Source organism: Triticum urartu, chromosome 5, assembly GCF_003073215.2.
Source record: "Triticum urartu cultivar G1812 chromosome 5, Tu2.1, whole genome shotgun sequence".
NCBI classification, from domain to species: Eukaryota; Viridiplantae; Streptophyta; class Magnoliopsida; order Poales; family Poaceae; genus Triticum; species Triticum urartu.
Window position 1 is genome coordinate 651,851,314 of NC_053026.1, and position 26,224 is coordinate 651,877,537.

The 26,224-nt window shown below is 43.8% G+C and overlaps 3 protein-coding genes across 3 annotated transcripts; all 3 read left to right on the top strand.

The window, feature by feature from the left end:
- Window positions 1-537: 537 nt before the first annotated feature.
- On the top strand, window positions 538-1,654 carry LOC125506491 (PRA1 family protein B2-like). Its single transcript, XM_048671295.1, has one exon. It carries the CDS (start codon window positions 663-665, stop codon window positions 1,269-1,271), a length of 609 nt encoding a protein of 202 aa, XP_048527252.1. The 5' UTR covers window positions 538-662; the 3' UTR covers window positions 1,272-1,654.
- Window positions 1,655-6,977: 5,323 nt separating this feature from the next.
- On the top strand, window positions 6,978-13,764 carry LOC125511602 (plasma membrane ATPase 1-like). The gene is made up of 20 exons (XM_048677020.1): window positions 6,978-7,548; window positions 7,900-8,019; window positions 8,110-8,226; window positions 8,329-8,466; window positions 8,592-8,726; window positions 8,866-9,045; window positions 9,126-9,332; window positions 9,437-9,556; window positions 9,643-9,762; window positions 10,201-10,323; window positions 10,428-10,532; window positions 10,609-10,753; window positions 11,121-11,285; window positions 11,356-11,594; window positions 11,823-11,855; window positions 12,231-12,312; window positions 12,404-12,564; window positions 12,740-12,949; window positions 13,052-13,234; window positions 13,343-13,764. The coding sequence occupies exons 1-20, from the start codon at window positions 7,471-7,473 to the stop codon at window positions 13,607-13,609; spliced, it is 2,928 nt and encodes a 975-aa protein (XP_048532977.1). The 5' UTR covers window positions 6,978-7,470; the 3' UTR covers window positions 13,610-13,764.
- A 1,639-nt stretch (window positions 13,765-15,403) lies between these two features.
- Window positions 15,404-18,719, top strand: LOC125511603 (deSI-like protein At4g17486). Its single transcript, XM_048677021.1, has 4 exons — window positions 15,404-15,938; window positions 16,964-17,251; window positions 17,341-17,421; window positions 18,188-18,719. The coding sequence occupies exons 1-4, from the start codon at window positions 15,743-15,745 to the stop codon at window positions 18,319-18,321; spliced, it is 699 nt and encodes a 232-aa protein (XP_048532978.1). The 5' UTR covers window positions 15,404-15,742; the 3' UTR covers window positions 18,322-18,719.
- The last annotated feature ends 7,505 nt before the right edge of the window (window positions 18,720-26,224 follow it).

Sequence of the window (26,224 nt, forward strand, 5' to 3'; positions counted from 1 at the left end):
CGTCTCAAAATTCTTGTCTTAAATTTATCTAAATACGGATGTATCAAGTCACGTTTTAGTATTAGGTACATCCGTATCTAGACAATTCTAAGACAAGAATTTTAGGATGGAGGGAGTATAATAAACAATTAACTTTTATAGCAAGCACACGAGCATTTAGCTAGCGAAACTACTTCATAGACGACAAATGCTGGGACGATACATGCACGATGCCTAATCCAACAGCTTTGTGCACTTTGGTCTGATGCATGAATGGTAGGATATGCAGTGTCGTCTATGCATCGTGCGTGAAATGTCGTCCATGTAGCAACGCTCTTTAGTTAGTACTACCTTTGTATCTGCCAAAACGTCTGATCTTTTGATACAAAAGGAGTATTAAATACTAAATTAAATGCCTGTGAGGGCATTTGACTCGAATTTTTCAAAGTTGGGCTGGAATTTCTTGTGCTTAAAAGAACAGAATTGGCACCACATTTTGCATTTTTGTTGAGGTTGGGAGGGTTGGCCTTGGCCTAGATCCAAGGGTTTGTGTGTGTGTGGGCAAAGCGGACCACACCCAGACCCAGACCGAAGACAAGGTGAGAGAGAAGCAAACCGCACGCCAAAAGGAGGGAGAGGGGCAACCGCGGATCTCGCCCGCGCGCCCGCCGGCCCCCTCCGCCATGTCCGCCGACGGCCCCGGCGCGGTCCGCCGCGCGCTGGACAGGGCCGGCGCGAGCCTCCGCACCGGCCGCCGCGCGCTCGCCCGCTTCGCGCCCCGCCCCTCGGCCTTCGCCCCGGCGCCCGACGCCGAGGCCGCGGCGGTCCGCGCCGTGCGCAACCTCCGCACCTTCCGCGTCCACTACGCCGTGATCCAGTGGGCGCTGCTGCTCGCCTCCCTCGCCCCCCGCCACCGCGCCTCCATGCTCTTCCTCATGGCCGCCTCCAAGGGCCTGCTCCTCTACGGGGGCCTCCTCCGGGCCTTCCCCAACTCCGCGCTCCTCCGCCGCCTCCTCGACCGCCGCCTCGTCGCCGCCGTCTTCGTGGTCCTCGTCGTCGCCGACCTCGCGGCGGCTGATGCCATACCCAACCTCCTCTTCGCGCTCGCCGCCGGGGCCCCCGTCGTCGTGCTCCACGCCGCGTTCCGCGTCCGCGACGACCTCGAGCCCGTCGCCTCCGCCGACAGCGCCGGAGGGGAGGAGGCCACGGGGGTGGTGGTGGAGAAGAAGGAGGACGGCGACATGGAGACGGGGCCGACGCGCCGCTCCGCCACGGCCGCCACCAAGTCCTAGGCAACAAGATCTCGCCGCCCATATACAAGTACACCTTAGACAGACAAAGTGCTGGTATTTCTTGATCAAATTCCATTCTTTTTGGAGAGATTTGGAGCTCACTACTACCTAGGATGCAGCAGAATGAATCGAAATTCGTTGTCTCTTCTTGTCTTAATTATGGCTTAGCATTAGGATCTTCCCCTGTTCCTTGTGTATACACAAATTTACTGCTACTGCTACTACTACTACTACATTGTTACTCCATAGAACAAAACTAGCAACTAACAAGAGAATCAACTGGAGCAGCTCATCTGACCATTCCTTCCTATATGTAATTCTGATTGTGATGACAGACAGAGATAACACCGTGGCATCGCATCGCATTGCATTTGTTTCTATGAGCTAGCACTTAGCCCCTCTGATAATGTTATTCTTTTTCTCTCGTCACTCCATTTGTTGTTACCAGTAGTATTGCTTTGTGAAAGAGAGGAGTATAGATTCCATTGAACTCCTCTATCCATCCATCCATCCATCTGCATTGCTGTGATCTCAGAGTGGAGGCCCCAGCCAGACTTGTTGTTCTGGGACTTATGGATGGAATGAAATGGGATGTTTGGATTGGAACTTTGGAGATGTGCATAAAATTAAAATGTAGGGCATTTCCATTTGGAACAGAACCAAGTCAAGAACAAGTTGGGGATTCTTCAAAAGTAAAAAGAAAAAAGGACACAAGCTGGGAAGGGAGGGAGGTTCAAGAGTCAAGAAGACAAGAAGACAAGGAACCTAGCCTAACATACATGTTGGAGAAGAAACAGAGTAGTAAAACTAGTAGTATTACCAATAAAGCTGAAATGGAGGAGAATTAATTAGGTGGACGGCCACCGCAACCCTAGAGGCAAAGGCAAGAAAAGAAAGGGTTGAGACCTTCACCAGGTGTTGCCTCTGCTATGCTATGCTGCCGGTGGTACCTGAGGCGGTCCAGCTGAGATAAAATACTAACTAATGGCATGTGCTTGTGTATGGTGTGGTGTTTGTTGGCAGAAGGAAAAAGAAAGAAGAAGCATGTGAGTGTGAGTGAGTGTGATTGTGATGTACTACTACTAGTACCAGTACCAAACAACTCCCCAGTGCAATTAGCTGTCCATTTAGTTGTGTCTGGTTAATTGCTAGTGCTTTTCTTTCCCCATTCTTGTGCTGCTACTACTAGCCTTTGGTTGGTTGGTTGGGCTGTTGGTGTCATGGCTGCTGCTGCTGTTAACTGTTCAGGCAAGCTAGCTTGCTAAAGAGAAAGGGAAGGGAGACCCAAAGCAAAGCAGAAGCAAGGAGATGCACCAAGGATGTGCCTGACCAGCCATGCAAAGTTACTCCCTCCGATCCAAGATAATTTTGGAACTAAAACCATGACAATCACTTTTTTTTGGATCGGAGGGAGTACAAAATACACACCCTGTGCACGGCGCCTTCTTCGCGGAATACATACAATTGCACAAACCCTGTGGTGTGTGTGTCATTGATTCAAGGAATGGCTGTAGATGCGGTACAGCCAAGTGTCGGTTGCCGGCAAAGGAACTTGAATTGGACAACATGGAGTCAAATGTTCTGTTGGAAATTCTGTTGACAAACATCGGCGGCTGCCAATTGCAATGACACCAAGTGGATTGATCGCCAAGGGTCTCTCCATGTATGTACACAGTGAGAAGTAGAGGGGGTTTTACTAACCTCTACAGATCCCAAGTGTTCTTGTCACCCTGTGCCATTGATGAAAGGTGTGGTGGCTTTGGCAAGAACCATGTTAAATCACTCTGAAAGCAAATTTTAGGGAAAGTATGTGTCGCATGGAATGATGGCTACGGTAATGGTCTAACAGAAGCAGTGGCGTAGCCAGGATTTTGGATCAGGTTGGTCCAATGAACATCTTTTTTTTTACCACGAATACAAAATATCCACATACTACTGTATGATTTGCCAAAAGCACATATTAATAGGGTCTTGCGAAGCACACGGAAAATCATGGTTTAAGTCCTAAATTTCCACAAAAGAAAATAACACACCTTATTTTTCGGGAAAGTCTCGATTATAACATTCTCATTCACTCTAAAGAAAGCATATCACTTAATGTATGTGATGCGGTGTCTTCGGTTCTCTTCATTTTGCAACAATTCTACAATAAAAAGATGTTCAATTTACCAATTGTCATTTCAAATGAACTCATAATCATCTTGAGCTCAACTTGTCAATTCCGAGTTGCCAAAAACTTTAAAATTTGCACTCACGGCTAAACTTGTTCAATCCTTAAAAATGAAATTATTTACCTAAGGGATTTGGAAATCATACTTCGAATTAGAAGAGATGTTGTCCATGGAGAATTGGAGCTCCTTCCTTAACCGGTGCGGCCTGTGCGCACGTTGCCAGCCAGCTGCGCCTCCGGGCTCCGGTGCATAGTCTACCTCCGCCCTGCGTCTTGGTAGTGCCGCCGGCCGGCCGGCCGCGCGTCGCCAGCTCACCAGTTGGGGATCGCCACCTTGCTAGACGCTAGGGGCTTTTGGATCTTTGAGATTGGCTAATCTTGTGCCGCCATGCGTCGGTTTGAGTTTTCCAGCGGTTCAGGGTATGAGGAGAAAAAATTCAAAGGATTGTACGAGGTAAAAAAGAGAGGAAACGAACCATCTGATCGTGCAGGCGTGGTCATGTTCGCCACTTGTTGGACTTGGGCCTTGACCTAGCCCTTTTTTTCACATATGTAGTGAGGTAATGGGCCGAATTCCAGGGTGGTCCATGGACCATCCTGGCCACCCTCTGGCTACGCCACTGAACAGAAGGCCCGTGAGATCAGTTAGGGCATCTACAATGGCTGAAACCGGGTTTTCTCCATGCTACCCTTCTTTTCTAAAAGGCATCCTCAATGTTACCTAGAGATGCGACTATATGATGGGTTTTATGTATCTTTTAGTGCTATCTCCACAGTTTAGTGTTTACATGGCGCCATGTTTTGTGGTGATTGATGTTTATCTAGTATCTACAAAAATGTGTGACCAAAATATGGTTTCTCTTAGAGCGAAGAGACCGCCTCTTAACTGAAAGAAGATGGCCATTTTCCCTTCTTTTCTTTCAGAATTGCCTGAAGGAGAGAGAAGAGGAGCTGCTGTAGTAGATTTCCAGCCGACTAATTAAAGCACAGGCTCCAAGAAACTTTACAAAAGTGGAAGTTTTGGACCATATGTTAATAAAGTAGGACATCCTTGAAGGTGAATCATATATTACTAACAAAATGAACTGCAAAAACATCTTATATTAAGAAATGAAGATAGCATTATACATGTTGGCTATTGCATTGACTATAGATAACACGGCAATAAGCGAGTCTATATAGTAATACCAGCAGCCGACTATATTTACTGACCATGCTCTAAGGCAAAGCTTAAACAAAGCAAATCAAAGCACGGAAGCAAGGAGATGCCGGCCTCTATAGTAATACTGGCTGCTAGCACCTCTGTACCTGTCCGTACCCTGCACGTGCTGCTTCTATACAGATGCCGTTTTTCGCCGAATACAATTGCGCAAACTATGTGGTATTACCTTCGTTTCAAAAAAATTGTCTTACATTTGTCTAGATATAGATGTATCTAACACTGAAACGTAACTAGATAAATTTGTATCTATTCAAATCTAAGACAAAAAATTTCAAACAGAGGGAGTTTATGGGCGGTTGAGTGGCTGAAGATACATCACAGGCAAGGGACAGCCGCAAACTCTTGCTTGCATCGCCCCAGAAGTGAACAGCATAGTAGTAGCTGGTCCTCCGGTCAAATGGTGTGTTGGTGAAAAGTCCCGGCAATTGCCAATTGCAAATGCCACCAAGTCGATTGGTCGTCAAGAGAGTCTCCATGGATTGTAGAACTAAGTCTCCACGGAGCCAGGATTTCGAAATTTAGGGTCTAGGCTAATGGAGATGCCATGGTGTCAACATACCATTTTTTTGTCTATTCATTGCATTCACATGATCAAAATTTGATTGAAAATTGACAAATGACAAAGCAAATTCACAACACTAGAAACACCATATAATCTTATGAAATAATAATTTGAAGTAGTGCAATGTGGGTAAATAATACATTACCTAATCTCATTATTTATTGGAATTGGCAAGATGGACCTCATTGACTCAACCCAGTGCCAAAACAAGAATCAGAAATTTATGAATCGATTCTGCTCTCTTCTTCTTCATGTTTACACAAGCACAAGTAGGAATATTATAATTGTTTCTAAATCTGTCTAAGTGTACTTCTATAATTATTAAAGCAAATAACTAATCTGATGTGAGAATCAATTACCTTTTCCCCTTGTGTGGTGGTTGTTCATCTGTGCGTTCATTCTGCTGGGAACTGGCAACGTGTGCGTGGATCGACACCTACGTATACAGGCGACCCCTTCCCTTCTCCGCTTCTCTCCATGGCGACCCTATGGAGAGATCCGATCGCAGCAGCCTTCGGGTGTCAGTTTCGATAGCAACGACGGCTTGGAAAGATTAGCGATATGGGAGTGCGTAATCAGGTCGTGGCCGCGTGGTGCAATTAACATGTCTCTTTCCCTTCCATGATGGCCTGCTAGGCAATTTTCTTTTATGATGATGATTTTTGTTTAGCATGTAATGGGTTGTACATGGGCTGAAGCTTTCACGTGAAACGAGAAAGGTGTGAGGAAGGATAGGAGGGGGGGGGGGGTGAAGCCAGCTCGGGACAAGCGGGTAAGCAAAAAAAAAGGGATTAACTGATCGCTATCGAGGACGAGACGATCATTGGGGGAGGGGGGGGGGGTCCCCTCGTCCCCCTCTTAGATCCGTCCCTGGTCCCTGGCTACATGCTCCATTCAGATGCCGAAAGAGAATTACAAGCTGAAAAACGCTTGACGGACAGGGGGTCAACAGAAAAATACAAAAGAACCCCGAAGTAAAATCACACCCCAAGCCCTTTGCCCTGATGCCTCCCGTTTCCGGCGCTGTCAAGACGTACACTAAGAAAAAAGATACGAGCAAAACCTTTTACGCCCGAGCGTGTAATTACAATGGCTTGTCTTCGATTGTGTGGACCTCAAAAGAAGCTCACCGGGGTGCAGAGGGAAGCCATGGTCTTTGTGGCATGTCACTTGGGTTAAGCTCACCGGGGTGCAGAGGGAAGCCATGGTCTTTGTGGCATGTCACTTGGGTTGAGCTCACCGGCGAAACCCTATACAACCTCATTGTTTCGCAATGGGCTGACGTTACAGATTAGCGCCTCATTAGATACATATCTACTAAAACAAACAAACCATGAACAATTACTCTCTAGGGGCATATTTGAATCATAGTTTCAATTAAGGCATAAAAAAGGAAAATGAAACAAGAAATTCAATAGAAAAAACGCAATGTTTGAAATAGACATCAATACACAAAAATTCAGAGTCACAAATTGGCATGGTAGAATCGCACGCTCGCAATCATATCTAGGAAGCATAACGAGCAGTATAAAATCCTCTAAATACAGTATGATTTACACCAAGGAAAAAACCCTCAAAAAGGGTTTAACCTCGAAGCCCCATCGAATTTTAGCACGGCAAAATAATCAACGTAAATTTTAGGAAATCGTTTTCATAGACTAGTAGAATCATAATATTCCTTCAATCCAAAATGCCATAAACAAGAATGGATATTGTGTAGTATTGTATAATGGTTGCCGTCGCCATGATTTGGAATTTGACTGACCAATCGATGTGCCACGGATGAGCAGAGCAGTGTGGTTGTGGTTTCCTCTCCAGTCTCCAGTCCATTTGCGGGGGCAAAAAAATAGTCCATCCGTAGATCCGTCGTCCGTACACCGGCCGTCGTCCCCGAGGCGGGGAGAGTGACCTAGCTAGATAGTAGTACTGGTGGTGGGCGCCGACGGCGGCGAGACCGAAGGCGGGAGAAGACGACAGTCGAGGGGACCTAGGCGCCCCGCCTTGGCCGCTTGCCCGCTGCCAGCGACGGAGCCACGACCGATGCCGATGGCCGCCGGAACTGGACCAGCGCCCCTCTCGATCGCCGCCGCCCGCCACATCCCCCCATTTATACGCCCGTCCCCGCCTCCGCCTCCTCCACCACCTGCTCCCCGTCTCCCTCCTCGCCCCCTTCCGGTCGCCGTCTCCGGTTGCAGCAGAGCAGCAGCAGCGAGCTGGTGGTACTGGTAGCTGACCGCCCGTCGCCATGGACTCCAAGGAGGAGCACCCGCCCGCCGCCGAAGCCAATGGCCTCTCCGACCTCAACAAGGAGACCGTCGATCTGGTACCCGCTCTTCCTCCCTCCCCCCACTCCTTGTTAATCACCTGGCAATCATTTTTCGACAAAGGGCGGATTTTTTATTAGCTCAAAATGAAGCATCAAGAGGATACAAACACAATGAGCAACACCCCCGGCTTCTGCATAGCTACTTGCTAGGATGCACAACACAGCGCGCGCACACACAAAAATCCCACCGACGACTACCAAAGTCAAGCAAGACCGAAGCTATGCCTTGGTGAAGTAAAAAGAAAAAAGAAAAAAGAAAAAAGAAAAAGAAAACTCTGAGTGATCAAAACAATGATGAACAATCTACAGAATCATGGAGTAACTCTTAACTGTATCGGTTAATTGCAGGAGCACATCCCCGTTGAGGAGGTTTTCGAGCACCTCAGGTGCACCAAGGAGGGCCTCACCACCGAGAGCGCCCAGCAGAGGGTCGAAATCTTCGGATACAACAAGCTCGAAGAGAAAAATGTATATACATGCACTCACTAATCTCTGTGCTCTTAGTTTAATTCTCTCATACAACTAGCAGTAACCATTTGTTAATCAATTGCAATGCAGGAGAGCAAGATCCTCAAGTTCCTGGGCTTCATGTGGAACCCGCTCTCCTGGGTCATGGAGGCCGCCGCCATCATGGCGATCGCCCTCGCGCACGGTGGAAAGGACCTCAGGGGAAACGTAACCTACTACTACTGCTACTGCCATCGTAGATTATATGCTGTTACCTCTATGCTACTATGGTCCCATACTAACTATGAACTGCAATTGGCGTTGACGCAGTCGATGGGTATAGACTTCCACGATTTCGTCGGAATCGTCATTCTCTTGGTCGTCAACTCCACCATCAGCTTCGTAGAGGAAAACAACGCCGGCAATGCCGCTGCTGCGCTCATGGCCCGCCTCGCACCAAAGGCTAAGGTAATTTCTACCTACATATATAGCTTTCTTCAAATACTACCTACCAGCACTACTAGTACTCAAGGATCAAGTTACATGGCCGGTGCCCCCTTTTCCTCATACTTATGTGTTACCTTCTTTTGTAGGCTCTGCGTGATGGCACCTGGAATGAATTAGACGCATCGTTGTTGGTTCCGGGTGATATAATCAGTATTAAGCTTGGAGACATCATTCCTGCTGATGCGCGTCTACTACAGGGCGATCCTCTCAAAATTGATCAGGTCTTTCAGCCAACTCAACTATCTCCTCTGCACGTTGCATAATGCATATTGCTAAAGTATTTCTGCTAAATAAAAGAATTCTGATACTAGAAGAATATGGAGCAGCAAGTGCTAATACCATATGTCAATTGCTTTGCAGTCTGCACTGACAGGAGAATCACTACCCGTAACCAAGCATCCTGGAGGTGGAGTTTACTCTGGTTCCACTTGTAAGCAGGGTGAAATAGAAGCAGTTGTTATTGCCACTGGGATCCATACTTTCTTTGGAAAAGCTGCTCACCTCGTTGAGTCAACCACCCATGTCGGCCACTTTCAGAAGGTAGAGTATTATTCAGCAATCAGTGTGTCTACTGTCAGCTGAAATTCATGGTATGGGCTGCAATTTATGGATGCTTTCAGGTTCTCACATCGATCGGAAACTTCTGCATTTGCTCCATTGCAATTGGGATGACTATCGAGTTAATCGTCATGGCGGCTGTTCAACACAGACCGTACCGCCAGACAGTTGATAACCTTCTGGTGCTTCTGATTGGAGGGATTCCAATTGCGATGCCCACGGTTCTGTCTGTAACTATGGCTATTGGATCACATAAGCTTGCACAACAGGTTTGAATATTCATCTATGGCTAGAGCTCTCTGACTACCACTGAAATAAAAGGCATCTAACTATATCCTAGAAAGTGACCGCTTTTCTTAACTGTTGACTTCAGGGTGCTATTACCAAGAGAATGACTGCAATTGAAGAGATGGCCGGAATGGACGTGCTTTGCAGTGACAAAACAGGAACATTGACACTCAACAAACTGACTGTAGACAACAATATAATTGAGGTCATAACTCCCACAACTTGTACTTTTGAACATAGTTACATTGTCTTCATGTTCCTAAGGTCTGAAAGATAAGCATTTTTCTCTAGGTTTTTACTAGAGGTTACGAAAAGAGTGATGTCGTGTTGATGGCCGCAAGGGCCTCGAGACTGGAGAATCAGGATGCTATTGATTTCGCTATTGTTGCCATGCTTCCAGACCCAAAAGAGGTAAAAATCTCTCCTCTCTGATATATCTATGACTTTAGCCAGTTCCAGTGATTCCTGGCTTGTGCTTCACTCAGCTAGGGAAACAAATAACAGCGGTCACCAAACAACAATCTTAACTGCAATAGATACCATCTTGACCATATATTCATCAGTAGATTCTGTTCCCTGTACATTCTGAAAACAAAAGTAGCATGTCAAGAATTTTCAGTGTACAGGGAACATATTGACTAATCTAGAGGATTTGAACAAACATGTAGTCCATAGCAGGGGATATCATCATGAATTTTGTAATGCCTTCTAGCTCAGTTTTATACCACTGAAAAGTGATTCTTTTGCTCTAATCTTTAGAAGTTTCCATTCATACATTACTGAGTCAGTTAATAGTTATGCTTTTAGTCACACTGTACACTAGTTATATTCCATTCTATCCGCTGTTAGGCACGTGCTGGCATCGAAGAAGTCCATTTCCTTCCATTTAACCCAACGGACAAGCGGACAGCTCTCACGTACTTGGATGCTAAGGGTAAAATGCACAGGGTTAGCAAAGGTGCTCCTGAACAGGTATAGAAATTTACGTCATCTGATTTTTTGTCCAACGATACATCACTTTGTTATGAAATAAACAGTCACAGCATCTGCTTATGTTTCATTTAATTGTCTTGCAGATTCTGAACCTGGCAGCAAATAAATCTGAGATCGAAAGGAAGGTCCATCAAGTAATTGACAATTTTGCTGAGAGGGGGCTGCGGTCGCTTGCTGTTGCATACCAGGTTATTGGATGCTAGTCTTCTACTTATCTGCTGGTCAGTTTACCTACAAAACTAGCTAATTTCCTTCAACGTGCAGGAAGTTCCTGAAGGTACCAAGGAAAGTGCTGGTGGACCCTGGCAATTTATTGGTCTTCTCCCACTCTTTGATCCTCCCCGCCATGATAGTGCTGAAACCATACGCCGAGCTCTAGACCTTGGAGTCAGTGTGAAAATGATTACAGGTACCTTTTTAGTACACTAAATGGGAACAGACCACTTTCTTGCACCACAATCATCACGTAAGCTTTGATAATGGACTGCTGTTTATTCCCTTGGATTGTCTGTTCCCCAGAGGCTGGTAACATGGTGAAGTCAATCTGAGAATGTTAGCTTTTAAATTTTAATGTGCCCTGATGTTCCTGGAAAAGAAGTGCTAAAGTGTCGATCCACGCATTAGCCTGCTAGTACTAGCACTAGTAGCAGTGGCAGTCTCAGGCTTTGCTTAGCTGTCCTGAGCTTCAGAATAATCTGTTAATATTGACTGCTATATGTTTCCCTGGACCCACTATCTTTATGAATTATGAATATGCTCCTTGGACAAAATTTCAGGTGATCAGTTGGCTATTGGTAAGGAAACTGGGCGGAGGCTAGGAATGGGCACCAACATGTATCCATCATCATCATTGCTTGGTGACAAAATAGATAGTGATATCGCGGTCCTATCAGTGGACGAACTGATTGAGCAGGCAGATGGTTTTGCTGGAGTTTTCCCTGGTGAGCTTTACTTTTCTCTTGTGCCATTGTGTGATCGTGTGCTTCACTCTAACTTGTCTCCCCTCCACAGAGCACAAATATGAAATTGTCAAGAGGCTCCAAGCCAGAAAGCACATATGCGGGATGACAGGAGATGGAGTTAATGATGCACCTGCTCTGAAGGTAGCGGACATTGGGATTGCGGTGGCTGATGCAACTGATGCTGCTCGCGGGGCCTCTGATATTGTTCTGACAGAGCCTGGGTTGAGTGTGATCATCAGTGCTGTTTTAACAAGTCGCGCCATTTTTCAGCGGATGAAAAATTATACAGTTGAGTTTGTGTTTCCAATTCATTTTTTCCTTTTGTTTCTAACTTGCCATCTTAGGCAACATTTTCCATATCATGCTAGTTCTCCTTTTCCAACATTATTAATACTTTAGGCTTTTGTATGTCTTTGAAGAGGAATATGTTGATTTTTTCGTGTTTTACGGAAAGCTGTTTTATTCAGGTAACAAGGGAAGTTGGCTGATGTCAATCATTTATGTTTTTTTTTGCAGATATATGCTGTATCTATAACCATCCGTATTGTGGTAAGTTTATGCTATGCAAACTATTTATACCATTTGGGAACCATTTGATTATACCAAGTTAAATTATGATTTTCCATTACAAATCCGTTATAACAACATATTAGTGTCTGGTCAAGTTTGTTATATGTATGGGTAAATGCTATATAGGGTTCGCCCTTGAGCAAAGCCCATGGACCAAAAGTACTCCCTCTGTTTCTTTTTACTTCACATATTAGGTTTGTCTTAAGTCAAACTTTGTAAAGTTTGACCAAATTTGTACAAAATATCAACATCTACAATAGCAAATAAGACTTGTTCCAGTTCCTGTTCATACTTACAAAGCTGATGCTCATTTTGGAATTCACATCAATGATAAAAAATCTCACCTGTGTGCAGCTTGGTTTTTTGCTCTTGGCGTGCCTTTGGAAGTTTGACTTCCCTCCAATGATGGTTCTTCTGATAGCCATCCTTAATGATGGTAAGAACATTGCTGTCTTGACTTACCAGAAATGTTTTTACCAATAGGTATTCATTTGTTTTTAACTCTGGTGATGACTACTGCTGCTCAGGAACCATTATGACCATATCCAAAGATAAGGTGAAGCCGTCTCCATGTCCAGACAGTTGGAAGCTAGCAGAGATCTTCGCAACAGGAGTGGTACTGGGGGCTTACTTGGCCGTAACAACCGTTCTGTTCTTTTGGGCGGCTTATAAGACAGACTTTTTTCCGGTAATCGCTATTTCTTTGACGCAGTTCATTAGGCAGTACCTATCGCGTACCTCTTCTGGCAACAAGGCTATACCTTTTTGCATCTTGCAAAGTTATACTACTACATAAGCAGTTCTTGGAAGGACTAGGTAGCTGTGCTGTGCAAACTCACTTGTATCGTCCATGCTACTTGCAGAGACACTTCCGTGTCCGCACGTTGAATGTAAACAGTATCGGTCACGACATGGAGTCGATCGCCAAGAATACAGAGATGCTGGCCTCGGCCGTGTACCTCCAAGTGAGCACCATCAGCCAGGCCCTGATATTCGTGACGCGGTCGAGAGGCTGGTCCTTCACAGAGCGGCCTGGCTTCCTGCTTATGTTTGCGTTCGTCTTGGCTCAGCTGGTGAGTTCCTCACACAGTTCACCTTTTTGCTTGAGGTTTGTGGTGTGACTTATCAACACTAATAAATCGATCGACGCTGCAAAATGTATTATTATGATGTAGATTGCGTCCTTGCTGTCTGCATTGGTGGACTGGAAGCTGGCCAGCATCAGAGGCATCGGGTGGGGCTGGACGGGCGTCATCTGGCTGTACAACATCCTCATCTACATGCTCCTGGACCCAATAAAGTTTGCCGTGCGGTACGGTCTCAGCGGGAGGGCCTGGAACCTCGTCACCGACAACAAGGTGAGTCGGTCGGTCGAAGGACAGGGACAGGATGATGGTTGGTCCATGCCATGATGAACCGAGCTCGCGTTGCTGACACTGTGGGTTTGGGGCGTGTTTGTGTTTCAGGTGGCGTTTTCGAACCAGAAGAACTTTGGGAAGGAGGCGTCGCAGGCGGCGTGGGCGCACGAGCAGCGCACGCTGCACGGGCTGGAGTCGGCGGGGCGGGAGAAGGCGGCGTCCATGGAGCTGGGCCACATGGCGGAGGAGACCAAGCGGCGCGCGGAGATCACGAGGCTGAGGGCGGTGCACACTCTCAAGGGGAAGGTGGAGAACGCCGCCATGCTCAAGGGCATCGACCTGGACGACATCAACAACCAGCATTACACCGTGTGATTGGTTGATTCGGCTGCCCCCACCCCCTCCATTGCTGTGTTGCTGTATGTTTAGTGCTGCGCCGTACCGTACTTTCAAGCATTGATTTGTGATAAATAAAGCCTGGTGGATTTATTCGCAGTAATTAATTAAATGGATGAATTAGCAGCAGCTCACTCGTTTTGTGCTGGAAGAATGTCCATCCAGATATATAGTCAAGTTTTCTCTCTTTTGGGGCCTAAAAATATCTCTATAATATAGTAGTACTCCCTAGTTACAAAATACTTCCTCTTTCAGGAAATACTTGTCAGTGAAGTAGATGTATCAAGACATATTACTAAGTATCTTAAAGAGATATAGCAGCATCTACAACATGGAATTATTTTCATTAGTTCCATCATAAAATATTCTGTTATTATATCTATGCGATCTTGTGGCTTTTTATCTGTATGTACACATGGTCAACCTTAAAGATGGTTCACTTGGAACAAACCTAAAACCTCATGTATTTTACTCCCTCCCTCTGTCCCATAATATAATAGCAAGTGTATTAGTGTCAAAAACGCTTTTATCTTATGAGACGATGAGACGGAGGGGTAGAACAGAGGTACTCCCTTTGCGAAGAAACATAATAGCGTTTAGATCACTGTAGTGTGCTTGTACATGTTTGATTCATTTAGCTGGCCCCACCCCCATTGTTGTGTCGCTGTGGTGCTGGCACGGCATCAGTCCCGGGCGGACGTCGTTTAGCCTGTGATGGGTAGCATATGTCGCTACGCGGTCTGTCTTTCTTTCTGCCCGTCCGTCTGTCTGATTCTGATACCCACCTGTTAAACTGAATTAGCCAGCAGCGGTTGATACTTAGGGGTACTAAGTACATATCTCTAATGAATTAGCCTGCCTGCCTGAATGAATGAACGAATGAATCATGGTTAGGTTAGGCTGTCACCCTCCCTCGCTGCCCATTTTCCTTTACCCCTCCTTTTCTCTCTTGGTTGAAAGCCTTTCCGTACCAACCACCGCAGCACAACAACAACAACAACGATAATAATAATATAAAAGACTTTTGCTGGTTGCTACTGGCACGCATGTCTCAAGAACTAATATTACTAGATTAGTTTAGTAGAGGCAGTACAGGTAGTTTCCGGCAAAAGGAAGAAGAAAAAAAAAGAGTACTACAGGTGGTTGACGCAGACTAGGACAGATCCCTGAACATCGAATAAGGATCTTCTCATGATGCTCTACCGGACGGTGACTTTTGCGAGTGTCTACGACAGTAGAATTTGCTCGGGTGTGGCGAGGGAGGGGCGGTGTTTGTGGTCGCCGCTGGATGGCCTTCGTTATGATACCTCGATGCGATTCCTTTGACCTCTTTGGACCTTGATGACAGAAGAGATGATGGAAACTACTACGTAGATCGAAAGTTTTTTTTTCTCGGAATAAAACCAAGTATTAATAATAATAATAATAAATCACTTTGGTAATTGCTACTGGTAGGCATGTCTTGTAAAGCACTCTCTCTATCTCAGAATATAAGAACATTTTTGACACTAAGATAGTGTTAGTGTCAAAAACGTTTTCATATTTTGAGACGGAGGGAGTAATATAATAGTAATGTAGTAGAGGTGGTTGACGCAAATTAGGACGGGGGCAGAAACGGTTAGCAAGCAAGCAAGCACAGCCAGGTTAGGTTAGGTTTAGTAGTAGGAGTATCTCAGTGAGTTGAGGGCAAGTTGGTGGTGCGGCCAGCGTAGCACAACCAGATAAAATAAAAAGAAAGAAAGAAAGAAAGAAAAGACTAGCAAGTAGCAGAGCAGACAGCAGCAGGCGAGCAAGCAACGGCAACGGCAACCTTTCTGCTTTCCTTTCTTTCTTTCCCAATCAATCAACCCAGATAAAAATCCAACCCATCCTTCTCTCTTCTTGTCTTCCCCCAAAATTTCCCCAATCTCTCTCGCTTCTCTCCTCCTCCTCCTCCTCCTCCTCGCTCAATTGGGTTAAATCGAATCCAATCCCACCGGACTAGAGTAGAGCCGGCGAGATACGACTCAGATCCGTGTCGCGCGCGCGCATGGAGAAGAAGCTGCTCTTCTCTTGTCGTGCTTGAGCCACGACTCTGCTTCCTGCTGCTGCTTCGTGTCCGGGGGCAGGAAGATGCGCATGCGGGTGCTGCCGGCCTTCACCTTCAGCACCGCCCCGCCGCCGCCTCCATCGGATCCTCCTCCTTCGGCTGCTCCGGCACCGCCGCCTCCTGCTACCTACGCGGTCTACCTCAACATCTACGACATCTCCCCCATCAACAACTACCTCTACTGGTTCGGCCTCGGCATCTTCCACTCCGCCGTACAAGGTACCCTACCTCTCTACTTCTCTTCTCCCCCAAGAGAATTATCCCACCAGAAGCAGAATAATACAACTAGTCGTATCTTTGAGAGGAGGATCCAACCATTTCAGATTTATCACGCTTACTCCTCCTTTTATTTCCTTCCGGTTGGTACTGGTACTACATCCATCCATTCATTCAGGTTCAGGTTCAGGTTCAGTTCAGGCAGGCAGCTTCCTTTACTTTTCATGCTACCTTTCTGTGCTTGCTTCCCCCAATTATTTAGGGTACTAGTACACTGCCTTCATCAACTGCCTGCCTGCCTTACAGGCCCAATTATGCTTGTACAATTTACACACATCCGTGTTGGGCCATTTCTCCCCCCTAACCTATCTTTTTGGTATATGGTTAAACCCACTACTAATTGTACCGAAGTACTGTCCCCCCTATGACCCCGGTTTGGCAGCCGGTTCGACTTACGTGCCGCCACTTCGCTTCTTTTCACGCGCCATTTGTTGCTACTGGATCAAAACATTCCTACATTTCTCAGCCGTTAATGCTCAGCATGGTACCTCGCCTAATGTGTAGCTAGGCAGAGGCTGTCCAATGGCTTGTTCGGCGTCACTAAAACTGGGCCTTGCAATGGAGCCACCAGGAATCGCTGGGTTTCCAAATGGAGGCGGAACCGGAGACGGGACTGAAGCTCACTTAGCACACCAACTAACTTAAATACCGTTTTCACTTACTGCCACTCTTTAACTGGACCCTACTTAGCCTGTCGTTCCATGCGCCAATTTGACACATTAGTACGGTCCATCACATTCTGGTCCTCTCCAGCTCAGCTGCTCCACACCAAGGCCTTTCAAACTCTTCTTGTTATCACAACTTTGCTATGCTCTGCCTGCTTGCCATATTTTTTAGTGCCTCAATTTTCTGGATCAACTTAAATCCGTGTCAAGTGTGTCACGAGGTCATGTGCATACGAGTTTCATGCAGTCATCTATAAGCTCGACACATCCGAGACTGACCATTCCAATAAACTTTTTCTGCAGTGCATGGTATGGAGTTTGGGTACGGAGCCCATGAATACGCGACCAGCGGAGTGTTCCAAGTAGAACCGAAAAGCTGTCCTGGTTTTATCTTCAGGCGCTCCGTGTGTATGGGTACCACCAATATGTCCCGGGCTGAAGTTCGCGCTTTCCTAGAGGATCTTGCAGAGGATTATCATGGGGACACCTATCACTTGATTGTCAAGAACTGTAACCATTTCACAGCTGACGTCTGTAAGCGTTTGACCGGAAAGCCAACTCCTGGATGGGTGAATCGACTTGCCAGATTAGGTTAGGATAGATCTTAACTATTTCACAATCTATTGTTTCTGGGCTATGTAGATTCTGAACTGTTTCTGCCTTTACATTTGTGGCACCAGGTTCCGTCTGCAACTGTGTTCTGCCTGAAAACATCAAGGTTTCAGCGGTCAGAGATGAAACTGCACACCTTGAATTTTCCGGTAAATTTGCCCAACCTCCCTCTCTCGACATGTTTTGTACACACTCAAACGCTGCCTTGTGTGGAAACATTTTGGCGCGGTCGTTTACTTTACTGTACACATCCATTTTGACACTGCTTAGCTACTTTGATGTTGTTTCCAGTCCTTGCGCAAGGTTGTGTTTATTGACTGTAACCGACCATTTCAATCTATGATGTTACACTTCTAGTTGTCTTACAATGGAATGGTGATTGTGAACCAAGCTAGAATTATCAGGATATTATGTAATTATTTATACCCATTTCTACCAAGTTGAAATAGTGTGGACATTTGAGGTTTTAAGTAATCTGCAACCTGAAGCCTGAGATGTTGTATCTGCTTGAATTTCTGTGAACATTTGAGAAGTTGTGCTATTAAAATTGGAGTGTGTGCGACAGCCAGTTGTCAACATACATTACTTGACTAGCCAGAATCCCTGAAGTCCAGAACCACTGCTTCATCCGTATAACCAAATAACTTGTATGGTTCACTTTACTGCTCTCAGTACGTGTTGAAACGTGACTGCTATCTGAGCATAAGATAGTTTAAGGTACAACAGTGCAACAGCTGGTGTAGTCTCCTGTCTTATAGTACTAGTACCTTATTTTCTACTGGCACTAATGGTTAGAGTGTTCTTTTCTAAAAAAAACTAATGGTTAGAGTGTTAGACCATGTGCTGTGAATGGATTAAGTATGTACTATACGGTGAGGCTTTTGCTTTGCAACTGATACCATGCTATTGCTTCAGATGATGATTTGGAGTCGGACACATCGATCATTGACAGCGACATCGGTGATCTAGATCACCTCCTCACAACACCAAATAGCGATGTCGTACCCCCGAAAGACAAGACGTTAACTCCTGAAAGGGATAGCTTGTAATTGTTTCAGGTTATTTATGAACAGCATTACCTGCTTCCGGGTTGTTTGCTGAGGATCTTAGCCGTGGTGCTGATGTCCTCTTGCCAATGGCGGTGGCAGATCCTGATACTGATCCGGTTGAAGTTGCTGCTATATATATGTTGATGTAGAGAGCGGGGGTAGCGGGTGTGGTCTGTCTAATTGTGGCGAAGGCCAAGTTAACCAACACGTGTGAGATGGTTGCGTGCATAGTTGATTGTAACTTTTAATTGTTTTTGACAATAGAGTGCAGGTGTATAGTGCTTGTGTAACTAGCTGTTGGATTTATTTGACAAGTGTTTTCTTGTGTAAGTACAAAATGGCTTGACTTGATGTTGTTTCCTTCATTGAAATTAATGCAGCATGTTTCTAAATGTGCACTTCATCCATCCCATACTATAGTGCCATTGCTTCTATTAAAAAAAATCAATCTTCAAAACTTTGAACAAATATTATATAGAAATTTATCTTTACGTACAATAGCAAATATATTTCATTTTTTGGGGTGCAATTGCATATTGTATGAGCCCGCGAGAACTATATCTCGCTATGATGGAAGGATCTCTTGCGTCGAGCGTTTTTACTCTCCTGTCGTTTCTTGGCTTGCCTGATTCGGTGCTTTTTTCTTTCCGTTCATTGGCGTTCTTGTTTTCTTGATCGCTACCGTTTGTTGGTTTGGTCAAGTTTTTTTGTTTTCTGTTGTTTTTCCATTCTGTTTTCTTAATTTCTTCATGGTTTTCTTCGGCTTTCCGGGTTTTCTCTGTTTTTTGACCGGGTTCCTTTGTTTCTTTCACGTTTATACTGGTCCTTTTCTATCTCTTTCTTTTTTCTTTCTTTTTCTTGTTTCTTTCTTGGTTTCCATGTTTCTTTCGTTTTTCTTTCGTTCTTCGTTTTATTTTATTTCCTTTCTCAGTTTTCTTTGTTTCCTTCTCGGTTTCACCATTTCCATTTTTTGCATTGGTTTTCCTTGGTTTTCATTTCCATTTTTTTGGGCTTTTGTTTTCTTTTTTCCTTTTTTATTAGAATTTTGTTGTTTTTCTTTGTTTCTCCGTCGATTTTCATCAGTTTTCTTTGTTCAGCACATGTTCACGTTTTTTAGTACATAGTATACATTTTTATTGTGCACGTGAAGCATTGTTTGATGCACCTTGAACACTTGTCAAATACATGATGTAAATTTTCTCTTTGATACATGTTTTGGACACTTCTTTCAATAAATGATCAACATTTTTTCAAATACATGTGGAATATTTGTTTATGGTAATAACTATGTGAACATTTTCTAAATACATGATTAAGATTTTTTTTTCAAATATATGTTTTTGTTTGTACTTTTTCCATAGCCATTGTACATTTTTGTCTATAAATCAGGAACATTCTTGATATATATATTTAACATTTTTAAATAAATGATTAACATACCCTTTTCATACACATTGTATACTTTTTTGTATAAATCAGGAACATTCTTTATATATATGTTTAAAATTTCCCGAATACATGATTAATTTTTATTTTGGGGGGACATGGTTAACATATTTTATATACACGTTCAACATTTCCCAAATACATGATTAATTTTTTAAATATATATTTTTTGGTGCCAACTTATTTTCATACACTTTGTACATTTTTCATATTTATTTGGATCATTTGTTTATACACATTTGTCATCTTTCATATACATGATATCTCTTCACCCCCTCTATTTTAATAGCAATGCACTGTAATTTTACGTTCCGTAAATTTTTTTATACGTAAAAATAGATCGTAAAAGAATATAGTCGCCGTAATTTTTTTTATGTTACGTAAAATTACGAACATAAAAACGTAGTATAAAATATACATAAAATGCATTTTTCTGATCTTATGATCTATTCGTTTTCTTATGCCAAATTTTACGTAGTGAATCAAGATGAATGTAACTATTTTTATTTCAAACGTAATTTATTTATGAAATGATCGTAAAATTATCTCAGGTGAAGAATAACTTATTCTACACTCTGAGTGATGAATAGTAACAGTATATATGTATATGTGTGTGTGTGTATATATATATATATATAGGAAAATGGGTTAGTACTCCTAGGAATACGTACTCCCAATGCCACGTGTGCCTCTTTTTTTAGGCGCCCAAATCGCTGCTTAAATCTGCTTAGCTTTTTATTTAAGAAAACAACAACTGTTGCATGCGAGGACCGCGCTCGTTTACAAGTTTGTTGACCGATCCATATTTTTAGGGATTATAACTAGCTGTTCTCACCGGAATACAAATTTTAGAAGATACTTTCGTAGAAAATATCCACTCTCGGCAGCTCCTCCTATGGCATGTCACAACCTTGCTGACGTATCACGACAGGCGACGACGGCGGCGGCACTACAACATCTAACGACGACGATGAGATGCGCGACTTGCGGAGGTAACCAACGACATGTAAAACCAGATCCTTGGGAAGATCCTCCTTCTGTTGGATTCCAGGTGATTATCTAGGGCCTTCCGTGTCGCTAGTTCACATGGATGAGAGTTATGCATCAGTACAACGGATCTTGAAGCCAAGGGCCAGCAGCATGCGGTTAGTCTCCATACGATTAACCTATTATTTTTCCTGCTCTGTCGTTTCCTAGAGAAGAATTTTTTTTTTGTGCCCTATATGGAGGTTCTTCAGGTGGCCGAGGGTACCAGAACTCAGACAACTACGATGAATCCGTTGGCAACATACGTACGGGCTCAGCTATGTATGCATCCACTTATCCATATTCAGGGCGTTCAAGAATGTCACCACGATTCCTTGACCATCAAAGAAGAATGTCACCATGATTCTGGAGTAATTTGTTAGGATTTTCTTCTAGTTGTCTATAGATTTTCCTACTTCTATGTAAAAAGACCATAATGAATTACATATGCTAGTTACTTCCCACAAACTGTTTAGATGAACAAACTTGACGTGTACTGTCCTTGTAAATTAATATTCTCATAGATCTGATATACTTATTTTTAAATGAACATACTCCTTTTTAGGAAAATGCTCCTTTGTAACGAATATACTAATAATACTCATAGCTCTGAATATACTAATTTTTTAGATGAACATGCTCATATTTCTGAGCATACTCATGTCATGTTTTTCCAGAAAACTAATTATACCACATTTTCTTTCTAGCTTTTTTTTATCCCATAAGAAGAAAAGTGAGACAGCGTAGATCATTTTTTTTGCTATCCTAGTTTAAGCTACAAAGCAAAGGTCATCTTGTAAATTAGATGGAATTCTAGTTCTAATACACTTGCACTGTTTCTCTTTTGACATACTGAATTTATGAAGCAATCACCATCTCTTCATAGTTTAACGAGTTTCCGAGCTTCTTGTTTCACTATTGCTCATGTTCTTGACAAAACAACCATACTTCTTTACTTTCAGATCTTACATTAAACTGCAGCAAATTTGTGCTTTGGAAAGGAAGTGTGTATTGACATCTGGCGAAACATATTCAGATTGGTCACAAGATATACTCTTTTGTATTCTAATTCATTTTTATTGTAAATATATGCTCGAATTGGGAGATGCAAAAGCAAGCGCGTACTTTTATTTGTTATCTGGTACAAATACCTTTTATTTGTTATCTGGTACAAATATCTCTCTTGTGTTGGAGTAGTATATACTTCTTTAATTTGCTGCAAGTCATATAGTATAACCAACCATCTGTTTCTGGTCGTATATACTCCTATGGCTGCAAAGTAGTAGTATAAACTCCTCTTGTTTTTTTGCGAAAATAGTAGTACATACTCCTTTGGCTGCAAAGCAGTATATAGTCCTGATTTCAAATAGAAGTATGGCATACTCATTTGGTAGCTAAGTACTCCCTCCGTTCCTAAATACTTGTCTTTCTAGGCATTTCAACAAGTGACTACATACGGAGCAAAATGAGTGAATCTACATTCTAAAATATGTCTACATACATCCGTATGTAGTAGTCATTTGAAATGTCTAGAAAGACAAATATTTAGGAACGGAGGGAGTATAAATCTATCTAAAAATGAAGTATATACTCCTCCTCACAAAAAATGGCAATATATACTCCTTGAGTATTTGTTGGTATATACACCTTAAAAATTGGCAGTGTATACTTCTTGAATTTCGTTGGTATATACTCCTTCAAAAAGTTCAGCATATACTACTGAAAAAGGCAGTACAAACCTATTTACAAAAAAATAAAACAGGTATATGCCTGGCATGTAGTTGGGTATATACATCCACCACCAATTTGAAATATATTAAAACACATATGAGGTATATACTGCTAGCATGATGTAGATGAAAAAGGTCTGTATCTTTCTTTTACACGCTTCATTCCCAATCTCAAGAGGTATAAAGGGTATATACTAAAGTTCAGCAAATAAATTAAGGGTATATACTACTTGCGTTCCAAGTGCCATCTCACCTCCGTAACAAAACCAGACTTTCCCCCGCAAAGGAAACAGACTTTCCATTGGATAACATGCACCCGTTACCTATAATCTTGGAAGTTGTTTGCGCATGCAACACAATTTGCTAATATTTTAATTATTGGGCCATTTAATAGGGTGGGAGTACCTACTCCTGGGAGTACAAAAGAGAAGTCATATATATATATATATATATATATATATTTTAATGTATTAATTATTTTTCTAATATGTGTTGAACATTTTAAATTTCAATTCTTTTTGAAAGTTAGTAACATTTTTTAAATTGACGTTAGCAATTGTTTTACACTATGTTAACAATTTTCAAATTCATGATTAAAAAAATCAGTAACTTTAAGTTTTGGAATTTCTATATGTAGAATATTTTTTTGTAAATATAAACAAATGTTAAAAGAAAAAAAAGAAATACAAACGGAAATTGAAAGAAACAGCCGTTTTGCTACTAGCGACTCTTATATGTGCCCTTGAACTAGAAGTTAACTTCTACCTTGCACCAAGTGAGGTAATGGCGGTGAAACAGGCGCCCTATGTCTCGATTACAGCAAGATGTAGGAAACTCTCCCGTTTAGGCGAGCACCAAAAATCTTATTCAATAATAGCGGAGAACAAACAAAGAGATTATTGTAGGGTACGAAATCATCTCAAAGTTATTCTTTCTGATCGATCTATTGGTCTATTCCTATAAGTGTCACAAACAGACCTAGAGTTCATACTAAAATAACACGTTAAGACACACATCAACCAAAACCCTAATGTTACCTAGATACTCTAATGTCACCACAAGTATCCGCGGGTTTGATTATACGATATGCATCACACAATCTTAGATTCATCTATTCAAACCAACACAAAGAACTTCAAAGAGTGCCCCAAAGTTTCTACCGGAGAGTCAAGATGAAAACGTGTGCCAACCCCTATGCATAAGTTCATAAGGTCACAGAACCCACAAGCTGATCACCAAAACATACATCAAGTAGATCACGTGAATATCGCATTGTCACCACAGATAAGCACATGCAAGACATACATCAAGTGTTCTCGAATCCTTAAAGACTGAATCCGATAAGATAACTTCAAAGGGGAAACTCAATCCATTACAAGAAGGTAGAGGGGGAGAAACATCATAAGATCCAACTATAATAGCAAAGCTCGCGGTACATCAAGATCGTGCCAAATCAAGAACACGAGAGAGAGATCAAACACATAGCTACTGGTACATACCCTCAGACCCGAGGGTGAACTACTCCCTCCTCGTCATGGAGAGCGCCGGGATGATGAAGATGGCGACTGGTGATGATTTCCCCCCTCCGGCAGGGTGCCGGAACAGGGCCCCGATTGGTTTTTGATGGCTATAGAGGCTTGCGGCGGCGGAACTCCCGATCTTGGTTCTGTTCTGGAAATTTGGGAATATATAAGAGGTGTTGGCACCGAGAACAAGTCAGGGGAGTCCATAAGGGGCCCACAAGGTCGGTGAAAGGATCAATATGGTTGACTAGAGGGGGGGGGTGAATAGGCAACTAACAATTTTTAACTTTTCTTTAATAAATTAAACTTTGCATCAAAGTAGGTTGTCTAGATGTGCAACTAGGTGAGCAACCTATATGATGCAATAACAACAACCAAACAAGCAAGCAAGAGAAGTAACACTAAAGAGCTTGCACAAGTAAAGGTAAGAGATAACCAAGAGTGGATCTGGTGAAGACGAGGATGTGTTACCGAAGTTCCTTCCTTTTGAGGGGAAGTACGTCTCCGTTAGAGCGGTGTGGAGGCACAATGCTCCCCAAGAAGCCACTAGGGCCACCGTATTCTCCTCACGCCCTCACACAATGCGAGATGCCGTGATTCCACTATTGGTGCCCTTGAAGGCGGCGACCGGACCTTTACAAACAAGGTTGGGGCAATCTCCACAACTTAATCGGAGGCTCCCAACAATACCACAAAGCTTCACCACAATGGACTATGGCTCCGTGGTGACCTCAACCGTCTAGGGCGCTCAAACACCCAAGAGTAACAAGATCCGCTAGGGATAGGTGGGGGAATCGAAAATCTCTTGGTGGAAGTGTAGATCGGGGCCTTCTCAACCACTCCCGAGCAAATCAACAAGTTTGATTGGCTAGAGAGATAGATCGGGCGAAAATGGAGTTTGAGAGGGAAGAGGTAGGTCAACGGGGAAGAAGGGGACCCCCTTTTATAGTGGGGGCAACAATCCAACCGTTGCCCCACAAAATAGCCCCGCAGAGGGCGGTAGTACCGCTTGGGGGGGGGGGTACTACCGCTGAGCCAGCGGTACTGCCGCTCCAACTAGCGGTACTGCCGCGCAGAGGAGAGAAGCAGGGACCTGGACCCAGAGCGGTACTACCGCGGTGGTAAGGGTGGTACTACCACTGCGAAGCGGTACTACCGCCTCTACTGCCGCAACTAGTGCCGCAAAACCCGACACGAGGAAAAGAGCCCTCGAGTCGAGGCGGTAGGAGCCAGACATGCCAGCGGTAGTACAACTGCGGAGTCACGGTGGTACTACCGCTGCGGAGCGGTACTGCCGCTTGTGACCCCTCAACGGTACTACCGCTGGGTAGCACGGTACTACCGCTGGGACCCAGACAAGACACAAGAGAGAAAAGATCTCTCCATCTAAGCGGAAGAGCTCTGAGGGTGAGAAGCGGAAGTGAACGAGTTGATTCCACCCAAGCAATACCACAGCGGACCCCCTCTTGATAGTACGGTGCCCTCTACGCAACTAGACCACCGAAAGAGAAACGAAAGAGCTACACCGTCTTAAATGGCACTCCGAGGGGAGGAAATCGTCTCATGCCAAGGATGAATCTCTGAAACGCTCAAGGCACACGATTAGTCCGCAAACACATTGTCATCAATCACAAAAACCACATCGAGAGAGATATGCCTCAACAATCTCCCCCTTTTTGGTGGATTGATGACAACTAGGGATTTGCACAAGGAAAAGATATAAAAGTAAGAATACTTTAGAACTACAAAATATAGACGGGCTCCCCCTGAATGTGTGCACCTAGTTAGTGGAGCCTTTGGAGTGCAAGACACACACATCCGGATCAACACTTGTCGGTGTCAAAACCGGTGGATCTCGGGTAGGGGGTCCCGAACTGTGCGTCTAGGCCGGATGGTAACATGAGGCAAGGAACACGATGTTTTACCCAGGTTCGGGCCCTCTTGATGGAGGTAAAACCCTACGTCCTGCTTGATTGATATTGATGATATGGGTAGTACAAGAGTAGATCTACCACGAGATCAAGGAGGCTAAACCCTAAAAGCTAGCTTATGGTATGATTGTTGTATGATGAAGTTGTCCTACGGACTAAAACCCTCCGGTTTATATAGACACTGGAGAGGGTTAGGGTTACACAAAGTCGGTTACAATGGTAGGAGATCTTGAATATCCGCATCGCC

What these genes read in the sequence shown, in the direction of transcription:
- LOC125511602 (XM_048677020.1), top strand. Translation starts at nt 7,471, where the DNA reads ATGGACTCCAAGGAGGAGCACCCGCCCGCCGCCGAAGCCAATGGCCTC. An exon ending in ATCCTCTCAAAATTGATCAG is followed by an intron (nt 8,727 to 8,865) that starts GTCTTTCAGCCA and finishes ATTGCTTTGCAG; the next exon opens with TCTGCACTGACAGGAGAATC. An exon ending in ATAAGACAGACTTTTTTCCG is followed by an intron (nt 12,565 to 12,739) that starts GTAATCGCTATT and finishes TGCTACTTGCAG; the next exon opens with AGACACTTCCGTGTCCGCAC.
- LOC125506491 (XM_048671295.1), top strand. Translation starts at nt 663, where the DNA reads ATGTCCGCCGACGGCCCCGGCGCGGTCCGCCGCGCGCTGGACAGGGCC.
- LOC125511603 (XM_048677021.1), top strand. Translation starts at nt 15,743, where the DNA reads ATGCGCATGCGGGTGCTGCCGGCCTTCACCTTCAGCACCGCCCCGCCG. An exon ending in CTTCCACTCCGCCGTACAAG is followed by an intron (nt 15,939 to 16,963) that starts GTACCCTACCTC and finishes CTTTTTCTGCAG; the next exon opens with TGCATGGTATGGAGTTTGGG. An exon ending in GAATCGACTTGCCAGATTAG is followed by an intron (nt 17,252 to 17,340) that starts GTTAGGATAGAT and finishes TTGTGGCACCAG; the next exon opens with GTTCCGTCTGCAACTGTGTT.